Source organism: Colossoma macropomum, unplaced genomic scaffold, assembly GCF_904425465.1.
Source record: "Colossoma macropomum unplaced genomic scaffold, Colossoma_macropomum, whole genome shotgun sequence".
In the NCBI taxonomy this organism is placed as follows: domain Eukaryota; kingdom Metazoa; phylum Chordata; class Actinopteri; order Characiformes; family Serrasalmidae; genus Colossoma; species Colossoma macropomum.
Genome location: NW_023494810.1, coordinates 19882447 through 19900661, shown reverse-complemented (window position 1 = coordinate 19900661; position 18215 = coordinate 19882447). Strand labels below are relative to the sequence as shown.

General features: G+C 37.3%; 2 protein-coding genes across 2 annotated transcripts in view; both read left to right on the top strand.

The window, feature by feature from the left end:
• Nucleotides 1–2980: 2980 nt before the first annotated feature.
• On the top strand, nucleotides 2981–4092 carry gpr25 (G protein-coupled receptor 25). Its single transcript, XM_036560027.1, has one exon. It carries the CDS (start codon nucleotides 2981–2983, stop codon nucleotides 4082–4084), a length of 1104 nt encoding a protein of 367 aa, XP_036415920.1. The 3' UTR covers nucleotides 4085–4092.
• A 5602-nt stretch (nucleotides 4093–9694) lies between these two features.
• The window catches only part of inavab (innate immunity activator b), a 28753-nt gene continuing 20232 nt past the window's right edge, over nucleotides 9695–18215 (top strand). The window contains exon 1 of the mRNA XM_036559464.1: nucleotides 9695–9825. The gene's annotated coding sequence lies outside the window, so the exon portion shown is untranslated. The remainder of the gene's footprint in view (nucleotides 9826–18215) is intronic.

The following is an 18215-nucleotide window of genomic DNA, read 5'->3' as shown; positions in this document are numbered from 1 at the left end:
TAGAGTTACACTGTAAATGTGGCTCATCAGATCTGCTTAAAAAATTACTTCATGTGGTAACAAGCAATTGAACTAGTTTTATTCAACTCAAAAATCACTTTAATTGAAAGAATCGTTAACTCAAAGTATTTTTTTAGGTTGAATAAAACTAGTTAATTTACTTGTTACCACATAAAGTAATTTTTTTAGGTAGATCTGATGAGCCACTTTTTACAGTGTAAAACAAAGTATGATACAGAAAAACCTAGATATGACCGAAAAGCAAATGGGGTAATGCTAAAAGTAATGCTAAAAAGCAATAATGAAATTTTTTCCATGCTTGGCTCACAAGCACAGCAAACCACTTCACAACTTTCAACAACTAGATAAACTGTGGTGTGTGAATGGCGATATCTGAATATAATAAGTGTGAACATGTATTGGCACATATATTTATAGAGACAAGGATGTTGACAAGACTATGTCAGTCTAGCAATTTGCATTAAGTTATTGTCAGTATACAGTCACATAAAAAAGTTTGAATATGCATGGTCAATTTACATGTTTTGTGAATTTTCTAAGTGAAAATAAATTAACACATACTCTACAGGGAGCAAACTGAAATAAATAAATAAAATTTGTTTTATTTAAATAAATTTCAACATATTGAAAAAAAAACATAAAATACAAAGTGTGATTTTGCACAGGCCACATTTTATGTTTTATATTTCATGTTAGGTTAATTTCAGCAAATAAACAGTAATTGTGCATTAAAATGTGCAGAAGTGTGTTCCCTGTAGAGAATGTGTAGTTATTTTCTCTCAGAAAATCAACAAAACATGTAATTTGAGCAATGACATCCAAACTTTTGCACACAACTGTATAAAAGTTCCAGTGCAGATCTTCTGACCACTGGCTGACATTGTGGATTTGAGGCATTTGATGGTTTAGTGCTTGTTTGTAGTGAGGAAGTAGGTAAAGAACATTATAGTTCATGAAACAACTGTCCAGTAAACATGGTAAATGTTCCTTTAACATAAATCCAGAATATTTTGTCATCCTTCCCTAAATGATAGCAGAATGCTGTCTAATCTATACTGTTAAAATGATTTTTCAGTCGTGAAAAAGTTCCCACTTACACTAACAGTTTGTTGTGCTTTGGTGGGCAGAGAATGTTTAAAGGAATGGTTCACTGAAAAATCAAATTTACACAGCAGTCCTCTTACTCTAAATGTAGTTGTTTGGCCAAGATATATTTGGTGTCTAAAGTTCACCAAAAACATTTTAAATGACTTCCTTTACATTACCCTTGTAGCTCTAGTGCAAAAATAAGAAGCAAACTTCAAGACCAAACATGTCTTGGCCAATCAACCACACTTGGAGTGTGAGGATAGTTGTGTAAAAAAGATTTTTCGGTCAAACTTCGCTTTAAAAAAATTAAATTCAATAGCAAATAGCATTGGTCTTTGGATCCAAACGTTGCTAAGATTATGTAAAACATTCAAGCAGGTGTGTCCAAACTTTTGACTGGTACAATATGGAAGTTAATGAGCCCCATAAAGTCATTACACAATAGATATAAGGTAGATAAAAATCTAGGGCAACATCATAACACTAACATAGCCACATAATGCAAAATGCGTTAGGAATATTTTACTTTCATATTTGTACATTTCATATTCATACTACAATCTATCCAGAAATTGACAGGTTAATGTGGTTGAGTAATGAGTAGTAGAAGCACTAGCATATATGCCTGTTTCACTTATTTTATTTATTTATTATAGTAAGTCTGGCAAGCAATTTTGGTAGTGTCTTTAAACAAAAATACTCTACAAACTGTTGTGGAATGACCATGCTTTTTGAAACCTTTTAATATCTTTTCATATGTCAAAAGAATTAATGGCTGCAGGTTTTGGAAAGGAAAGCCACAACATATCACAGTCACAGATTTATGTTAGCGTGGCCACATATGATCTGAAAACAACATTGTTTTTCAGTGTCTACATATGTAAAATTATTTTGTTTTAATTTCTGTCTTCTCATTTTTCATGACAATTACAAACTGAGCAAAAGCAAAAATATATATCTGGAAGTAAATTTCACATATATCAATGGCATTGATATAAATAGCAACACAGAAATATAAACAACTCTTTGTCTTTCCTCTGAAATCTATGTGGATATTTTTTGTAACAAGTTGTTAGTCCTTCCTTTCTGTGCCTTTTTGCCAGTGTGTTCGTGTGTGTTCTGTAATATATAACTGTCGCACTTTTATTTTGTACTCCTATGTAATTTCTAAGAACAAAAACACTAGTCGTCTGCAAAGAGTTTGCTAATCTTACTTCAGAGAAATATCAGGAAACCACAGTGACAGTTAAAAAAACACCCCAAAGTGCATGTAATGTTGTTTAAATATGCAGCACAACTGCCATGAGTGATAGACAGTGTTGCTAGAATCATTTGTATGGTTGTTGTCCAGTGTACTGTCATGTCATAAATGATACATTTTGTTTATCAGAATTTTTTATGTTGTGATCTAGTGTAGAAGTGTCGAATCCTTGCTGTTGATGGTGCTGAACATGCTAGATATATGGTAGGCATAAATAGATGGCATTCATAAATCTCTGCACCTACTCAGGAATATCACAAGCATTGCCTAGCTGAAATACTGATGTAAGTATTTTGCAAATGATGTAGTCTTTGGTATGTCTTATTATGGCACACTGTTTTTTTTTACCTAAAGTAGTGCCAGAGAAAACTTATACAGCAATTTTAGTGATTCAAATCTTTTTGCAGCAAGCTAGATCATTTCCTTGTTGAAGAAAGTGTTAAGAGAGATACTTTAGACAGACAGCAAATGCTTCAGGTCAACAGAAAGGAGAATCTGCTGCTGCAGTTTGTGGTTTGCAAGCATGTGACTGAATAGGTTTTCTTTCCTTTGCCAGTCAGATGTGCACAGATGGCAAGCAGCTCTTAAGCAGCACACTTTCATGCCACAATGGACAACACAACAGAGCAGACTGCAAACTATGAATATGATTATGACTTCGCTGTTACAGATGCTCCAGGATCTGCCAGCTCCCAGGTGCTCTACATGTCCCACATCTATGTTCCTATGCTGTACTTCATAATGTTCTTTGCTGGATTCTCCGGGAACCTGTTTGTGCTCATTGTCATTGGTAACAGACACAAGAGGAGCAGGCGTCTGGTAGACACCTTCGTGCTGAACCTGGCTTTAGCAGATCTGGTGTTTGTCTTCACTTTGCCCTTGTGGGCTGTCTCGGCCGGGCAGTTTGACCACTGGCCCTTCGGGAATGTCATGTGCAAAATCAGCAGCTACATCATTGCCGTCAACCGCTTCTCCAACATCTTCTTCCTCACGTGCATGAGTGTGGACCGCTACCTGGCCGTGGTGCGCCTCATGGACTCCCACTTTCTCCGGAGCAGCAAATGTGTACACCTCACCTGTGGCATGGTGTGGGGGATATCTCTGGTCTTGGGCACTCCATCACTGGTCTACCGAAACTTGTATAAACCTGATGGTGAGGGCTTCTGCATAGACAATTTGGAGTCTTTCTTCTTCAGAGCTACGATTTTGCTGACAGTCTTCCTCACCTTCATGCTGCCTGTGCTGATTATCGTCCTGTGTTATGGATCCATCCTGGTCAAATTGCGCAGCCACTCCATCACTGCTGGCAACCCTCGCGCAGAAGCCCGACGACGTCATTCTCTAAAAATTGTCTTCACCATCATCACAACCTTTCTGGTGTCCTGGTTGCCCTACAATGTGTTCAAAACCATCCAGGTGATTTCCAAGATGAGTGACGCCGAGCTAGACCACGACACCCACATATATTTGGCTCGGGGGCTCATCATTTCCTCCTGCCTGGCCTTCGTCAACAGCTGTGTGAATCCTGCAATTTACCTGTTTCTGGACAAGCATTTCAGACGGAGTGCGGCTGCAATGTGCCTGAATTGTCTGGGCCATGGAGATACGCAGCAGAGCTATTTCTCCTCCAACTCCATCTCAAACGGCACCTCAGAGAGCCTGGGAAGCACAACAAGCCGTGTCCGCCTCTTCTCCCTCTCCCAGAAAAACTGAATTCTAACTTTCAGCCAGCATTATTGCTTCAAATGCCTTTTATTAAAGACACTGTCAAGGTATTTTTTATAGTATGCATTAAACGTAATCATAAATATATACATTTTAGATACTTTTAGATACTTTAGATAGTCTCAGGCCAGGACTGGAAAATCCAACTTTCATGAACATTGCTTGCTGACTACACACAACATTTAGAGTGTTTTAATGTGGGTTTCTAACCTTTGTTGTTAAAGCTCTATTTCCAAAACCCTTTATGTATATTAAAACATGGTCCTGGGACTTTAATAAGTGTAGGGAAGAGCTATATTATGTTTTTTTTATTTTATTTTATTTAAATTAGCATTATCGTTTCTATATGAGATGTATTAAAAATTAACTTTCTTATATAGTCAAAACTCTTTTAGATTAGTAGCAAGTTTGAACTATGCTCTTAAAGTCTGATCATGCACATAATTCACAATTGATAATATGAATAACATTCATTTAAAATAATTCATTCTTCTGCATATTAATACTTTTTATTAGAGTAACACCACATCAATATTTCAGCAGTCTTTTTTGTCTTTTCATCATTTATGTTAAACAGTGATATGTTCATTTGAGCCCTGTGAACAGTATGTGTCCGATTAATCTAATAAAATCCTATTTTAAAACATCACAAATTAAAAAAGTTCTAATAACATGTTCTTTTAAATTCACACAAAGCAACACATTTTTAAAAATAAAATAATTTAAGCATAAACTGTTTGGCAACTGTTGACATGAAGTGCTTTCCTACCTTGTTCGGGTTACTATAGCTTGTATTTTTTCAGCTTGCCCTGGCTTTAATGAATATGTCCCGTTCTCAAGACGGGCTGGCCTTGACAATTCATTCTGGACATTCGCACAAGAATGATCAAACGAAACATTACAGCCAACAGCAGTAACTGTTCATGAAATAAATTTTCTCATGAGAACTTGAGTGGGCAGATGCGAGACACGAGAGTTCAATGGTTCAAGCTTGGCCACATGGCTTTGCCGTTCCCCTTAGAAATGACTCACATAGCGGGTTTTGAGAGACAATGGTTACCGTATGTGCCAGTGTGAACTTTCAGCCTAAGTCTCAGGCCTGGCTGGCCAAAAATTACATTACCTGAATTGCTTGTCCTCAAGCCAGTCGGCCCAACTGAGGTATGCATTAACCTTGAGGTGTTCCATATGCTGTACATATGAAATTATTTTGTCTCTTATTTTTTCTTGCTGAGCGTTAAATTAATCATTTTAAAATAAAATAACAGAAAAACTAAAAAAAAATTATAAAATAAAGGAAACAAATTCTTTCTGTTCTAAAATGAATGTGCCGTTTTAGTGACAATATGGATAACTTATGTTTGCTAATTCACTGGCAAAAACAGGTTATGCAGTGACAGAAATATGTGCTGAAATAATCTTAGAGCAAATAACCATTGAAAAAAATTAAACTTATAAACAAAACTTATAATGTACATAACAAAAGACGTAAAAGATGTGCTACATTACAGATCTATGAAAAGATGAAATGATGTAACAGATTATAGATTACTTTTGATAACTATCATTTAGCTGTCTGAGTCAAATTAATCGCGAGGGCTGATTATGAGAGTTCAATGGTTCATGTTGTTGGCATTGAAGTTTTGAAATGAATTGAGGTGATCTCTCTGAGTTAGCGGGGGAAAAACATTTCGGTTGGCATTTCCATTTTGAGTTCATTAAACGGGTCACTACAACGTAGGGTACATTTTGACTTTTTAAAATATTACTATTTGTTATATTGATTAACAATGCCCTACCTAACTAGTCTACCTAAACTATTAGATATGGCACTTTTTAGAGGCAAATAAACATACAGCACTGCATCTGATTTATTCATTTCTAATCTAATCCAATACAATGAAGCAAGTGATGAAAAGGATAAGAGCTGAGGGTTTACAAAGCAAAAAGAATCACATCACTCAGCTATACTTCAGTAAGTGTGTGGGCAACAGTTCTCGGAAGAATGCTTCAAACGAGACACGAGTACCATCTGGCCACATGGGACACTTAAGTTAAGGTGTTTTTGAAACAAATCTTAAGAGAATGAACAAAGTCATGAACTGCTCACTGATTGTATGTTTACAGACATTTTACCCCACATTTGGTTGAACTGTTTTAAGAAAAACCTTTAGAGCTTTTACATTGTGTGTTGAGGTTCTTCAAACTTTAAAAAGGTTCTTCATATTCACTATCTAATTTACAAAAATGGAACCATCCATCAAAAAACATCCATCCAACAGTGGATCTTTCATGAACCTCCAAGGAACCCTTTTTAAAGATTGTAATTGGTAGATATGAGAGTGCCACTGAGAGTTGCTTTTTAGAAACTTTCCCATGCCCCTCTCCCTTCTGCGTGGCTGTTATACTGTCACCAGTTACTCTCGGTTTGATTGTGAAACCTCTTTACATACATGGACATGCTTTTTCATTTTTTATCTGCCTTTCTCTACTGAAATAAAATGAAGACCCCTTGTTCTGTTGAAGTGGAATGCTATTTATTTTTTCTGATGTATACTACTTGTTTGTGTTTATTTTTTTTTTAATTCAAGTTGTATAAGATGCAATGCAGTGGGTCTTGGAGACAGGGAAATAGGCAGGAGACTAAACAGTAAATTCAAAAAGGAATCTAAAGACCAAAGGAGATGGTAAATGTAAAGTGAGTGGATGCACTATAACCTACAAATACCCCCCGGAAGTTTTGAAACTTGTCTAGACTCTAGAAGGCACAGATAGAAAACTGGTCACATGACACTCTTTCTTGGTAGCTTTGCCTACTAGTTTCACATTTAAAAGAGCAAATAATAGAATCTGTTCAATGCAGATAAATAGCAGGCTACTGAAAAGAGAGCTGTATGAGCCATTGTGGTTCTTGATTTGGTTGATTGCACTCATGCTGAAAACTGTATGATGTCTTTGTGAGCAAACTAAAACGGAAACCTATGTCTGCATGCATGATGAAAAAAACAGGCGTTTATAACTATGAGTAACAGCTGAAATCTTAAAGGCATACACTGATTTGCCAGTTTGTTAGGTACATCTAGCTTGTACCTACACTGACTGGCCATTTTATTAGAAACACCTAATAAATAGGTAAACTTTGTAGGTACATAATTTTGATTTATGACCATAATTATTGACTTTGACCAGCTGTAACAATTTATTAGCCACCCTCTGCCCTGCCAAAAACATCCAGCCAGCAGTGGCCCTGAGATCAGAAACTGACCACTGATGAGCTACAGGATGGAAAAAGATGTACTTGATGTACCAACAATGTAGGTTTGTCTAGTAAATCAAAAGAACCAAGTTCATCAGTGGAAAGGGACCACTACTGAATGACCGCTGACCAGATATTATTTGATTGGAGTGACATTCTCAGCATAACGGTGACATCTTGGAGGTGTACATTTAAAGACTGTTAGCTTGTCGTTTACCATACACAATGTTTGTTCATATACTTCTTAATCAGTAGTCATTTTCAGACTACAGGAACACTACTAACTAGATCTTTTTGGTTGATGGACCATTCTTAATCCAGCAGTGATGAGTTTAAAAACCTCAGCAACAAATATCTAATACACTCGTACCAGCACCACACTGCCAGTAGAGTTGGTAATTGTAAACCTTCACCGTGCACCTATAGTGTACATACAAGGTATTTGTAGCAAATAAAGTGGAAATTCAGTATTTCTGAAGAACAATTTAGCCATTACTATCCAAACCAATCAGTAAACCTATATGTATCTTCTGAGTGATTATATGTAATGTTAATAATGGTATACTAGCAGAGAACTCACTTATAAGCTCACTTTGGGTATTATTTTGTCTTACAACTTAATCATGGGTGTACTTCTGAACAACAACAACAACAACAAAATGTAATCCCAAAATAACAGATGCATCGCAGCTAGCAGACAGTCCTAAATGGTATGTGGCCTAAAAGTAGGTTCCTGAAATGTGTTGCACACTTAGTGATTTATAATTTATAGATGATTTATGATTTGTTACTTTTGCACAAAGATGAAGTAAAAAAACACCCAATATTTTGTGTAATTGTCGCTTACAGAAGTGTATCTTGCCTTTGGTGTTATTTAAGTGTAAATGAATTGTGTGACGAAACGTGTATTCATAAATCAGTTTGAAAACACTTCTGTTAACAAACTAAATGGAAATCAGCACATTCACTCAGCTTGCATTTTTCAGCATGTCCTCTGCAGGCTATTTCAGTGTACTTCAGTGCAGTAATGTCTAGCACACTTGACAAAGCTCTGCTGACATCTAGTGTTGCAATACTTCAAACAAATTTGGTCTCTCTCTCAAGACTGAAAATTACTACCACGTCTCATGTATATCAGGGGATCTGTACCAGGACATTTCTTTAATCTTGACCCAAAACACCTGTGTTAATCTTTTTGAAATCTTTATCAGTCCATATTTTATATTCCAGATATTGACTCTGCATTAACATATCTATTTTAATGAACAGAAACAAGACCATATCTCTAACAACTTAGCTCTTTTGGATTGAAACTGGTTTTATATTTAATATTTTATTCCTTTTTTGTTTTCTCCTGAGGCCTATTGATGACATTCGTGTGAGTTTACGTATGTAAGAAAACGGTTATAATTTATATGACCATTTTCCAATCTTTCTTTATTCCTTAGAATCAAACAGGTTGCTTTTGTTGCGGTGCCTGTATGTAAATAACTGTTTTTCTAATTGGCCGTTTTGTATTGCGCCTCATTCAAAAAGCATTCTGATGTAATATGTATAACTTCAGCCTGAATGGTCAAAATTGCTGTAGACTAAATAGATGGACGTACGTAAATGTGTTCGTTTTCGTGACATCACAAAAACAATGAATTCAAAACACTGTTTTTGCAGCCTTGTTTTCCATATATGAACTGTATGGAATTTGGAGTGTTATATGCTGAGATTGTAACATCCTTTACCAAGCTCCTTTATTTAAAAATGTTTCGTTTTTCATGTTGTGGGCCGTTTAATGGATAGGTTCCTGTTCAACGGATCTGTATAACAAGCTTCTGAGTCCAAAGTGAACTCTTTCTAATGATAATCACTTTCCTCTTACAAGGTGGGGGTAGCTACCCTGTGCTCAACAACATGAACGCTCGTTAAAAGTGAAACATGTCCGAACATAAGTGGTTATCGTTTGATCCATTTACACTAGGGCTTTTATACCTAGATTCTGAGGCGTTAAATGCTCGCCACCTGAGCGGAGTAGCCCACAGATAATACATAAATATGAAAAGGGATCAGGCAGCATAGCAGCCCTGGTGTGTGCTGTTACTATGCAGAGGAGGGACTTGAAGGGGTTTAGCGAGAAGTTAGGAGCATACCATGTTAGAGCTTTGCGGGAGGCTACGTGCAAATATCGAGCCTCGAAAAAAAATAAATAAGGTCTTTACTTTGTAAATATCAATTTGTTCGTGTTTTGAAACACTGTCTCTCAGTTTAGACCAAACTGTGCAAAAGTGGTAAGCAATGATGAAAACATCAGCGTTCATTCAGCTGCTTGCATTGTGTAACTTGGTACGGTCCCTTTCAGAGTCCTGCTTACAACAAGTTGGAATGCGGTGGGCTAGAAAACGTGGATGAAATAACACGACATGGCGTTACGGGAAACTTCGTAGAATGCCAGTATCTTTTACTTTTGTTATGAGGACACTGGGTAAGTTTATTGTTTCATTTTCGACGGTATGAACTATTGAAATTAACGTGAAAGTTCAGATTAGGGCTGAGCGTTGCACTTCAAGTTTTAGAAACAAATGAAAAATGAAAAGAATACTGTTAGGTGCAGTAAAGGACCACTTTCTTGATGCTTTTAAAGCGTAAATCGGTGTGATCAATAGTTGTGGCCTAATATTTATTGTGATGGTTATATATGGTTATGGTTATATATTGAAAGTTTCTGATTTAGACCTACTTTGAAACTTATTTACGAACCAACCAACCGGATAGAGCATTTCGAACGATCGTTCAAGTTCCATCCATTCAAATAAAATGAGCTTTTTCGTTCCAGGTTTGTCTTCACACACACCCCTCTTGGGATTTTTCTGTTATAAATCATTATAACATATTACATTCTGCTATAAATTTCCTCGTCATTTGACTTGTAAACAGTTGTAATATCTGTGATACAAACCGTTGACGTTGTTGCAGTGATTAATTTATGAATGGTAATTCGTGAGTGACTTTATAGACAATATCTGTGACGTGAACCGGATACGTGGCTCACTGTAATCAAATTAAGATAACCAGTTGTTTTACTCTTTTAAGTTCAAATGTGATTGTTCACGTAGTTTGTAGTTAACAAAATGTGTGCTGCGTAGTGCACATGTTGGGTAAGTCTGCATATTATTGTAATATTGAGTAAAGACAAGATGCGGTGCTTCACAAAATCAATGGTAAATCTAAACTAAATCAAACCTCAACCAAAACATCTGTTCAAATCATGCCCGTTACTGCCTTCTGTATAGCGTTACATATCACTTAATTAATTTGAGTAGAGAATCCCCATAATTGCCATCGTTGATACGTATCTCTGACTCTTGTGAGGGTCTGTCATTCGGTGTTTTTTGTGGAAACTACTGTCAATGATCAATGAGACTAAAATCACAGACTACCATACTAAATAATATGTCAATACATGATATGTATAGCATTGTAATATACAATTTTGAATACATCGTGAGCCTCTGAGTGCATCTTTATCAGCGAGGGAGGGGGGTGGGACCTATGCAATACATGCGTCCATGCTCAAATAACTGAGCTTTTTGTCTGTTTGTTTTTTGAAAGTCACATATAAATTCTCAGGTTCTCAGATTTTTAGGCTTATTTTGTTACAGGGCAGGTGCGGCCAAACAAGTCTATCAAATCAGTCTGTGTCTGTAATTATAGCTCTGTAGAATCAAGACACATTGCATACATTATTGGAAATCATAACTTGAAAATATGTGTATCATTACACCCCTATTAGGCATGCATCCTTACCCTCCGGGAATACTATGAGTCATTATTATTTTGTTGGTGACCTCTAAACACTACAGTTAACTCTGGAGACTGCCTGGATCTGAAGGATTGAAAAATGTTTTCATTCAAATTATTCATGCACACACAGTATAGCATGCCTCCTTTTTTTCGTAAGCTGGCGAGTAATTGAAGGGAACTTTGAATGAGTGTGTGTACGCATGTGTGATGGAAGAGAGATTTGAGTGAGCAGGCATCAAATGAAAGTGTGCAGACAAGTGGATGTGAATGGCTCTGGAATTCAGAGATTTGTTGGGTCAAAGCCAGGGTCATGCCAGAGAGGAGCCGAACAGCATGTGAGTATTGTGTGCTGCTGACAGCTCGGCTAAAGACTCTCTAACCTAATCTAACCTAACACAATGATAGGCACTGCCATGATGTTTCATTCTCACATGCGCTGCCATGCTCCTTTCCAATTATACCTTTCTTTGTCAGTTTGAAAGGACTTTGTTTCTTTGCTCTGCTTATAACATTGTATGCTCTCAGATAATAGCCTGCTCAGTGGCCCACATGCCTTCACATTTGCTAGACATAAATGCAATATATATGTCAAATTAAGTAAGTCATCAGGGATTCCATCATGTAGAACTGTCAAGGTTATGCTGTAGGAGCATGTAGATGTACCTAGCTTGCATATTTGTTTTACAGGCCTAATTTCTGTGATGAACCTGATGGTGTCATTATGTTTCCACTGCACGTGTAAACTAGTATCTAGGCAAAGATTTGGATTTGTGCCAACTTGTAACCTTGTAATGTAAACGTAGCCTATGGTAGTTAGACTAAATACATTTACCTGAACAAAGTAATCTGATAACTGCAGGAAAATGAAAATGATTGGACATAACTTTCACAAGCACATCATTAATGTGATAATGTGGATTATAAGATCTGCATTTGTCAGTCAATAATAAGATTTCTTTCTAAATACATGACCTAGCCACCTCAAGGTTTTGCAGTCTGCCCACAAACTCACCAAAGAAGAAGCATGTTTAAACTTCTTTCTAGAATTTTTTTTTTTCCACATATAGAAATTTATCCTATAGTCACTCTAACTAGTATTTATTCTGGAGTTTTTATGATCCCAAACTGCACATGCTGTTACTTATTGCTATTTTTGACACGTGCGCAAACTTTCTGAAAATCTGATAACATCTTTAACGAATGATATAAGTGACAGATATAATGACCAATAAAATAAATCGCAGTATGCGGTTTACATGACCAACTGAACAGTCGAATAATGTTTGAATTATTAGCATCCATGCAAACATACTCATTGAATGTAGGCACCACACCTAATGTACCAATGTATTTTGTGATAATAGTTATTGTCCTACTGTGGCTTGCAGCAATTTTTTAGTAGTAACTTTTTTTTTTTTTCATCACATGGGTCTGCTACTGCAGTAACTCAGTTAACTGACATCAGAGACAATACTGTCGTTATGGGTCCATGCACATGTCCACTACAGTGGGGTGCCAGATCTGTACTGTAAGGTTTATGCATATACATATCATGCAGTTATGCAGACTATTCATAGTGTTGTATCTTGTTCTATAGAGAGAACAGGCGGTTATGCAATTCAAATCTGCTTTGACTCTATACAGTGGAAATACGAGTGAAATTAAAACCAGGACTCTGTCTTGCTGCATTTTCTTTGACATGTTTCTTCACATTGACATGTTTTTTCAGTGCTGATAAAGCACAAGAAATCTTTAGGGACAGAAAAGGGTTTCCATGTTTGAGTGGTTATGTACAAAAAAATAGATCTCTGCCAAGAAAAACTTTAACAACTATTGTAGCCCCCCTATTCCCTTGCCATTACTTGTCAGGAGTAGGGCTGGGCGATAAAACGATAACGATAAGTATCGCAATATAACTTTTCCTCGATAGAGCGATAAGACATGTTCGATAAATTTTCGATATAATACACCATTCTCACACTTCCACGTTTTAGCGAAAGCCCGGTGGCGTTTTCTACTGCAAGGAAAGCGACACTACTCTGCTGTCGCCAGGAGAGGGCGCACTTCCCAGTTTTTTGACTTGATTAGAGAGGGAGGAGGCCACGAGTAAAAAAGGGTCGCCAAATATACTTTAGCAACATCTGAAACGCGGAGTTATACATTCCCTGTTTGAGTGGAGCGACCGACGATCTGTTCTCCTGTGACCGAGTGTGAGTGACGAGATAAGTGACGTAAGTGTACTGTCCTACGGTGAGCTCACCTCTTTCCATGCATCCTAACAACTTTAGCGGTGTTAAATCACGTCTGCAGCGCCGTGTTACAGCGCCAAACCGTCATATTTTAGTATTAGTGCACTCTCGAGCAACGAAAGAGGAAGAAAGAAGTGGGTTAATGTGAGTTACAGCCCTGATTTAAACGAAGGTAAACTGAGGAAGCTGTGAGGCATTGGGAAGCGGGAGAGCGCTAGGTTAGCTTTCCAGGCTAGCTGTTTTTAGCTGCTGGCTAACTCCGGCTGTGGCGCCCCGGCACAACACAGTGAATTGATGATACGGTAGATCAAACAAGACAAAATCACCGCTTTCAGTTTAAACATAGCTAAAAGGAGGACTCTGTTTGACTGGTGCGAGAGATTCACACTGCAGATAATGCTTTTACACAGCGAACGTCAGATATACTGCGGTTCACCCCTTAAACTACTACGATAGCATAGAGAAATCCAGTCGTCTGCTTGCTAGTGTCTGAATACTGTGATATGCTCTGACATGGATGTGGTAGGAGTGACAGCAGTGACCTACCGAACCAAGTTGACGTTGTTGAGAAACTAAAGAGTTTAGCACTGTTGTTGGCCACTTGTTTAGCATTTGTAACGGGATAGCCGAGCGCTCGTCACCAGACTGCTAAAAATAATCTGTTTTCTTTCTTAAATTATGACTATTACAAAAATTGCAGCGGTGCTTTCCCAGCTGATAAAAACAGCTCAGAAACTTCCTCCCACTGTCCCAAGACAGATTAGTGAAATGTTCCACTGTTTGGTGAGTGTTTGTCATGATCCGACCATAAATGATAGTTTAAAACCACAATTAACCACCCAGGAGCAAAATCAGCCTTCAAATGTGAAAGAAATAATGATTTGACATTTATCGCAATATGTATCGATATCGAACGATATCGAACGATATGAATTTTGTTTATCGTGATAACGTTTTTGGCCATATCGCCCAGCTCTAGTCAGGAGGTAGTTAGAAATAGCTTCTTGCGGACATAGTGGCTTAAGTGTAACTCTGCTGCATATGTAATATACAGTGCTATGAAAAAGTATTTATCCCTCACCTAATTTGTTCTGTTTTTGCTAATTTGTCACATTTAAATGTCTCAGATATTTAAGAAATGTAAGATAAAGACAACACGAGTAAACAAAAAATGCAGATTTTAAATGATCATTTCATTTATTGAAGATAAAGATTTATTCAAAACCTGTATCACCTGTGTGAAAAAGTAACTGCCCCCTGAACCTAATAACTTGTCATGCCGCTCTTGGCAGTAACAACTGCAATCAGATGTTTGTGATAACTTGTGATGTCTTTTACATCACTGCGGGGGGATTTTGGCCCACACTTCTTTGCAAAATTGTTTTAATTTGGCTACATTGAGGGTTTTCAAGCGTGAACTGCTCATTTAAAGTGTTGCCACAGCATCTCAATGAGATTCAAGTCAGAACTTTGACTTGGCCACTTCAAAACCTTAATTTTGTTTGTTTTGAGCCATTCAGATGTGGACTTGCTTCTGTGCTTCGGATCATTGACCTGCTTCATAACCCAACTATGTTTGAGCTTTAGGTCACAAACTGACAGGCAGATATTCCCGTTCAGGATTGTCTGATAGAGAGCAGAATTCATGGTTCATTCAATTATGCAAAGCAGCCCCAGACTATCACACTACCACCACCATGTTTGGCTGTTGGTATGATGTTCTCATGGTTCATGCAGTGTTCGCTTTATTTCAGATGTAACGGGACCCACGTCTTCCAAATTTTTTCACCTTTGACTCCATAGAATATTATCCCAAAAGTCTTGGGGGTCATCTTGATGTTTTTTGGCAAATACGCGACAAGACTTTGTGTTCTTTTTGAGACCTTCTAGCCTGCTTCACATTGCCAGACAGATTCTATTTAAGTGATATTTAAATTCAACAGGTCTAGCAGTAATCATGCCTGGGTATGGCTAATGAAACTAACCCAGTAGTCAATTTAATTTAGTTAAGGGGTTGATTTTAGTAGCTAAGGGAGAAATTACTTTTTCATATAGCCAGGTAAGGCTGAACAGCATTTTTCCTTCAGTAAATGAAATCATCATTTACAAATAGCATTTGGTGTTTTCTTGGGTTATCTTTGTCGAATATTAAAAGTAGTTTGATGATCTGAAACGTTCAAATGTGACTCGTGCAAAAAAACAGAAGAAATTAGGAAGGGGCAAATGCTTTTTCATAGCACTGTATCAGTCTGATGTTCTCTGTAATGGTATAAAGACTAAACAGGAACATGTAAAAAAATGTTATAATCATAATCTATTGCTTTGACAGGAACATTGTACTTCCCCGTAGGTTAAGAAAGGAAAAAAGAATGTCCTCATTTTGAAAAATGGGTGAGCAAACATGATGTCACTGTGTATTTGAATTCAGCTTGAAATAGACAACTCTTACCTAGTAATCTGTTTTCTGCCATTCATGTAATAGCTTTCCTGTGATTGTCCTTCCACAGAATGTGCTTCCACACCCACTCACTCTTTTGCCTTAAGAAAGTGTTTTCTCCAGACTGAAACATGTGCCGCTGTAAGGGAGTAAGTAGTAGGCGGCTAGGACTTGGGTTTGATTCATGTGTTCTTCTCAACCTTCACTGGTGGAATCGTGGTTGGGGCCTTTAAGTGATAATGAATATGGAGACAGAGAGCTCAGAGAGATGTGTTCACTGTTACAGTGATGATGGTGGTGTGGAAGCCAATGGAGACATTACTGTCCACATCAGACACTTTCAGTCTGTTCCATGGTTCATTTGAAATCAGTTTCTGCTTTACATCTTCCTCAAGGCCTTACAAGTAATGTAATGCAAATGCAAGGGTGGGGTCTTTCCTGGGACCAGAAGTACTCCCTGTCCTTCCCACTAGGTTTCACCATCCAAAGCAGCAATTATGCAGAGCATTAATATGGATGGTGGTCTGGAGATATTTAAAAATAACTAATCACTGATGGTGGGCCCAGTTAAGTAGGAAAGCATGTGCTGTCTTAAATATAAAGGTGCTTAAAAGGGTTCTTTGGAGTGAATCCATAGAAGAACCACTTTTGCTTCCTCAAAGAACCTTTTGATGGATGGTTCTTTACAAAATTCAGTAGGAATCACTCAGATGTAGTTCTTCTGTGACAGCATTCTGTATGTGAAATATGTTTAAGGGTGTACGAGAAAACAGGTTTGAATGTCACCCTGTCTGATTAATCTGGCAAAACATTATGTTTTATAGTTAAGGTATGACTGGGATGTAAAAACATTACACAACATTATATCTGAGAATGATGTTTAGGGATGTTGTTTTGAGAGTAAAAGCAAAACAGTAGAAGACGAGTTTGGGCTTTAACCGATCAACCATATTCCCCTTTGTGTGAAAGCAACTTAAATGTTTGTGTGCTCAATGCATGTTATTCCAGTCTGAATACTCAATGTCTATAATATCGATTTAATAATTTCTATTGTGTGAGTATTGTTGATACACCGTGACATTATAGTAGGTTACAGTTATAGTTAACTTAATCCATGCGTTTCCAGGAGCTTCTGTTTTTATTAGGCATTTTTTTTCTCACATAAATTAAGCTTACTGACTTTTGTGTACACGGCTCCTAGTGGGATGTCAACTGTGACTGACTGTGGCTTCAGTGCGCTTGAGCTCCCAGGCTGAATGGACAGGATGGTAGAGATCCCCTGAATAACATGGCCTCACTGGCCCCCGTGTGCAGTAAGCCTACATACTCTGCAGTGCCAGGAAGAGGAGAGCTAAAAGATTGGCAGGTCTCTATAGAGTGTTTGGCCTAAAGTGTGGTTAGACAGCCTTTAAAATCATCTAACTGTAATCCTATGGAAATCCTATGGATGTAGCACAAAGCAAACAGTGTCTTTTCACTACCTCTATAACATTTACCCTTGATTAGATCTGGTTTGCTGTGTTGCAGATCACTGTTACAGATTTTGTCATGACACTAATGTAAAGGCATGAAAAAAAATGGATGAACCAATATGTGTTTTTCGGGGCCGATGTTGATACAGATTATTAGCACACAAGAAAAACAGTTGATATAATGAGAAATTTAAAAATAAAATTACAAAAAACATTTTAACTGAAATATTAATGCAAGGTTACTTTATATTTGATTAACTTAAAAAACAGAAAAAACAAAATGTAGCATAGGTTTTGACACCCTACCAGTTATAAAGTCTCAGAACTGAAATAACTTCATCGGTCTCAATCGAGTCATTAGGACTGGTTTGGCAGTTCAAGAATTGTAATCAGGAATTGTCAGCTGAGAGCAGTTCCGGAGAGTAATATATTTTCTGACTCGCCTAACCTTGTGGTAACACTCAACAACCATAGGCTCCTCTAAGCCATGAAGCTTATTGATGACTATGAAGTGGGGTAAAGCTATAAAAAGATGTCAAAGCACAAAGATACCAGCTCGCAATTTCCACTCTCAGGAATGACAACTTTTTTTGACTTACAAATAAAAGTCCTCAATGCTTGTAGATCACTTTTCACTCATCTTCTGATAGACTAGCTAGGACTTAAAATGAAATTGCAGAGAATAGTCTCTAGAATTTATAATGATTTAATAACCACATCCCAAAGACCTTTGCATGTTCTCTATATATGGGACAAAGAGCTTGAATCTTATGGTCTCTGCCCAAACTGGGCAAGTATCTGAATCATTCACAGTTATTATAGTACACCTTACAGACATTGCAAAATGGGTCTGATTACCAGTTACAACTGTCAGTTCTGTTCTGGACATACACCAGGCACGTTTCTACATATG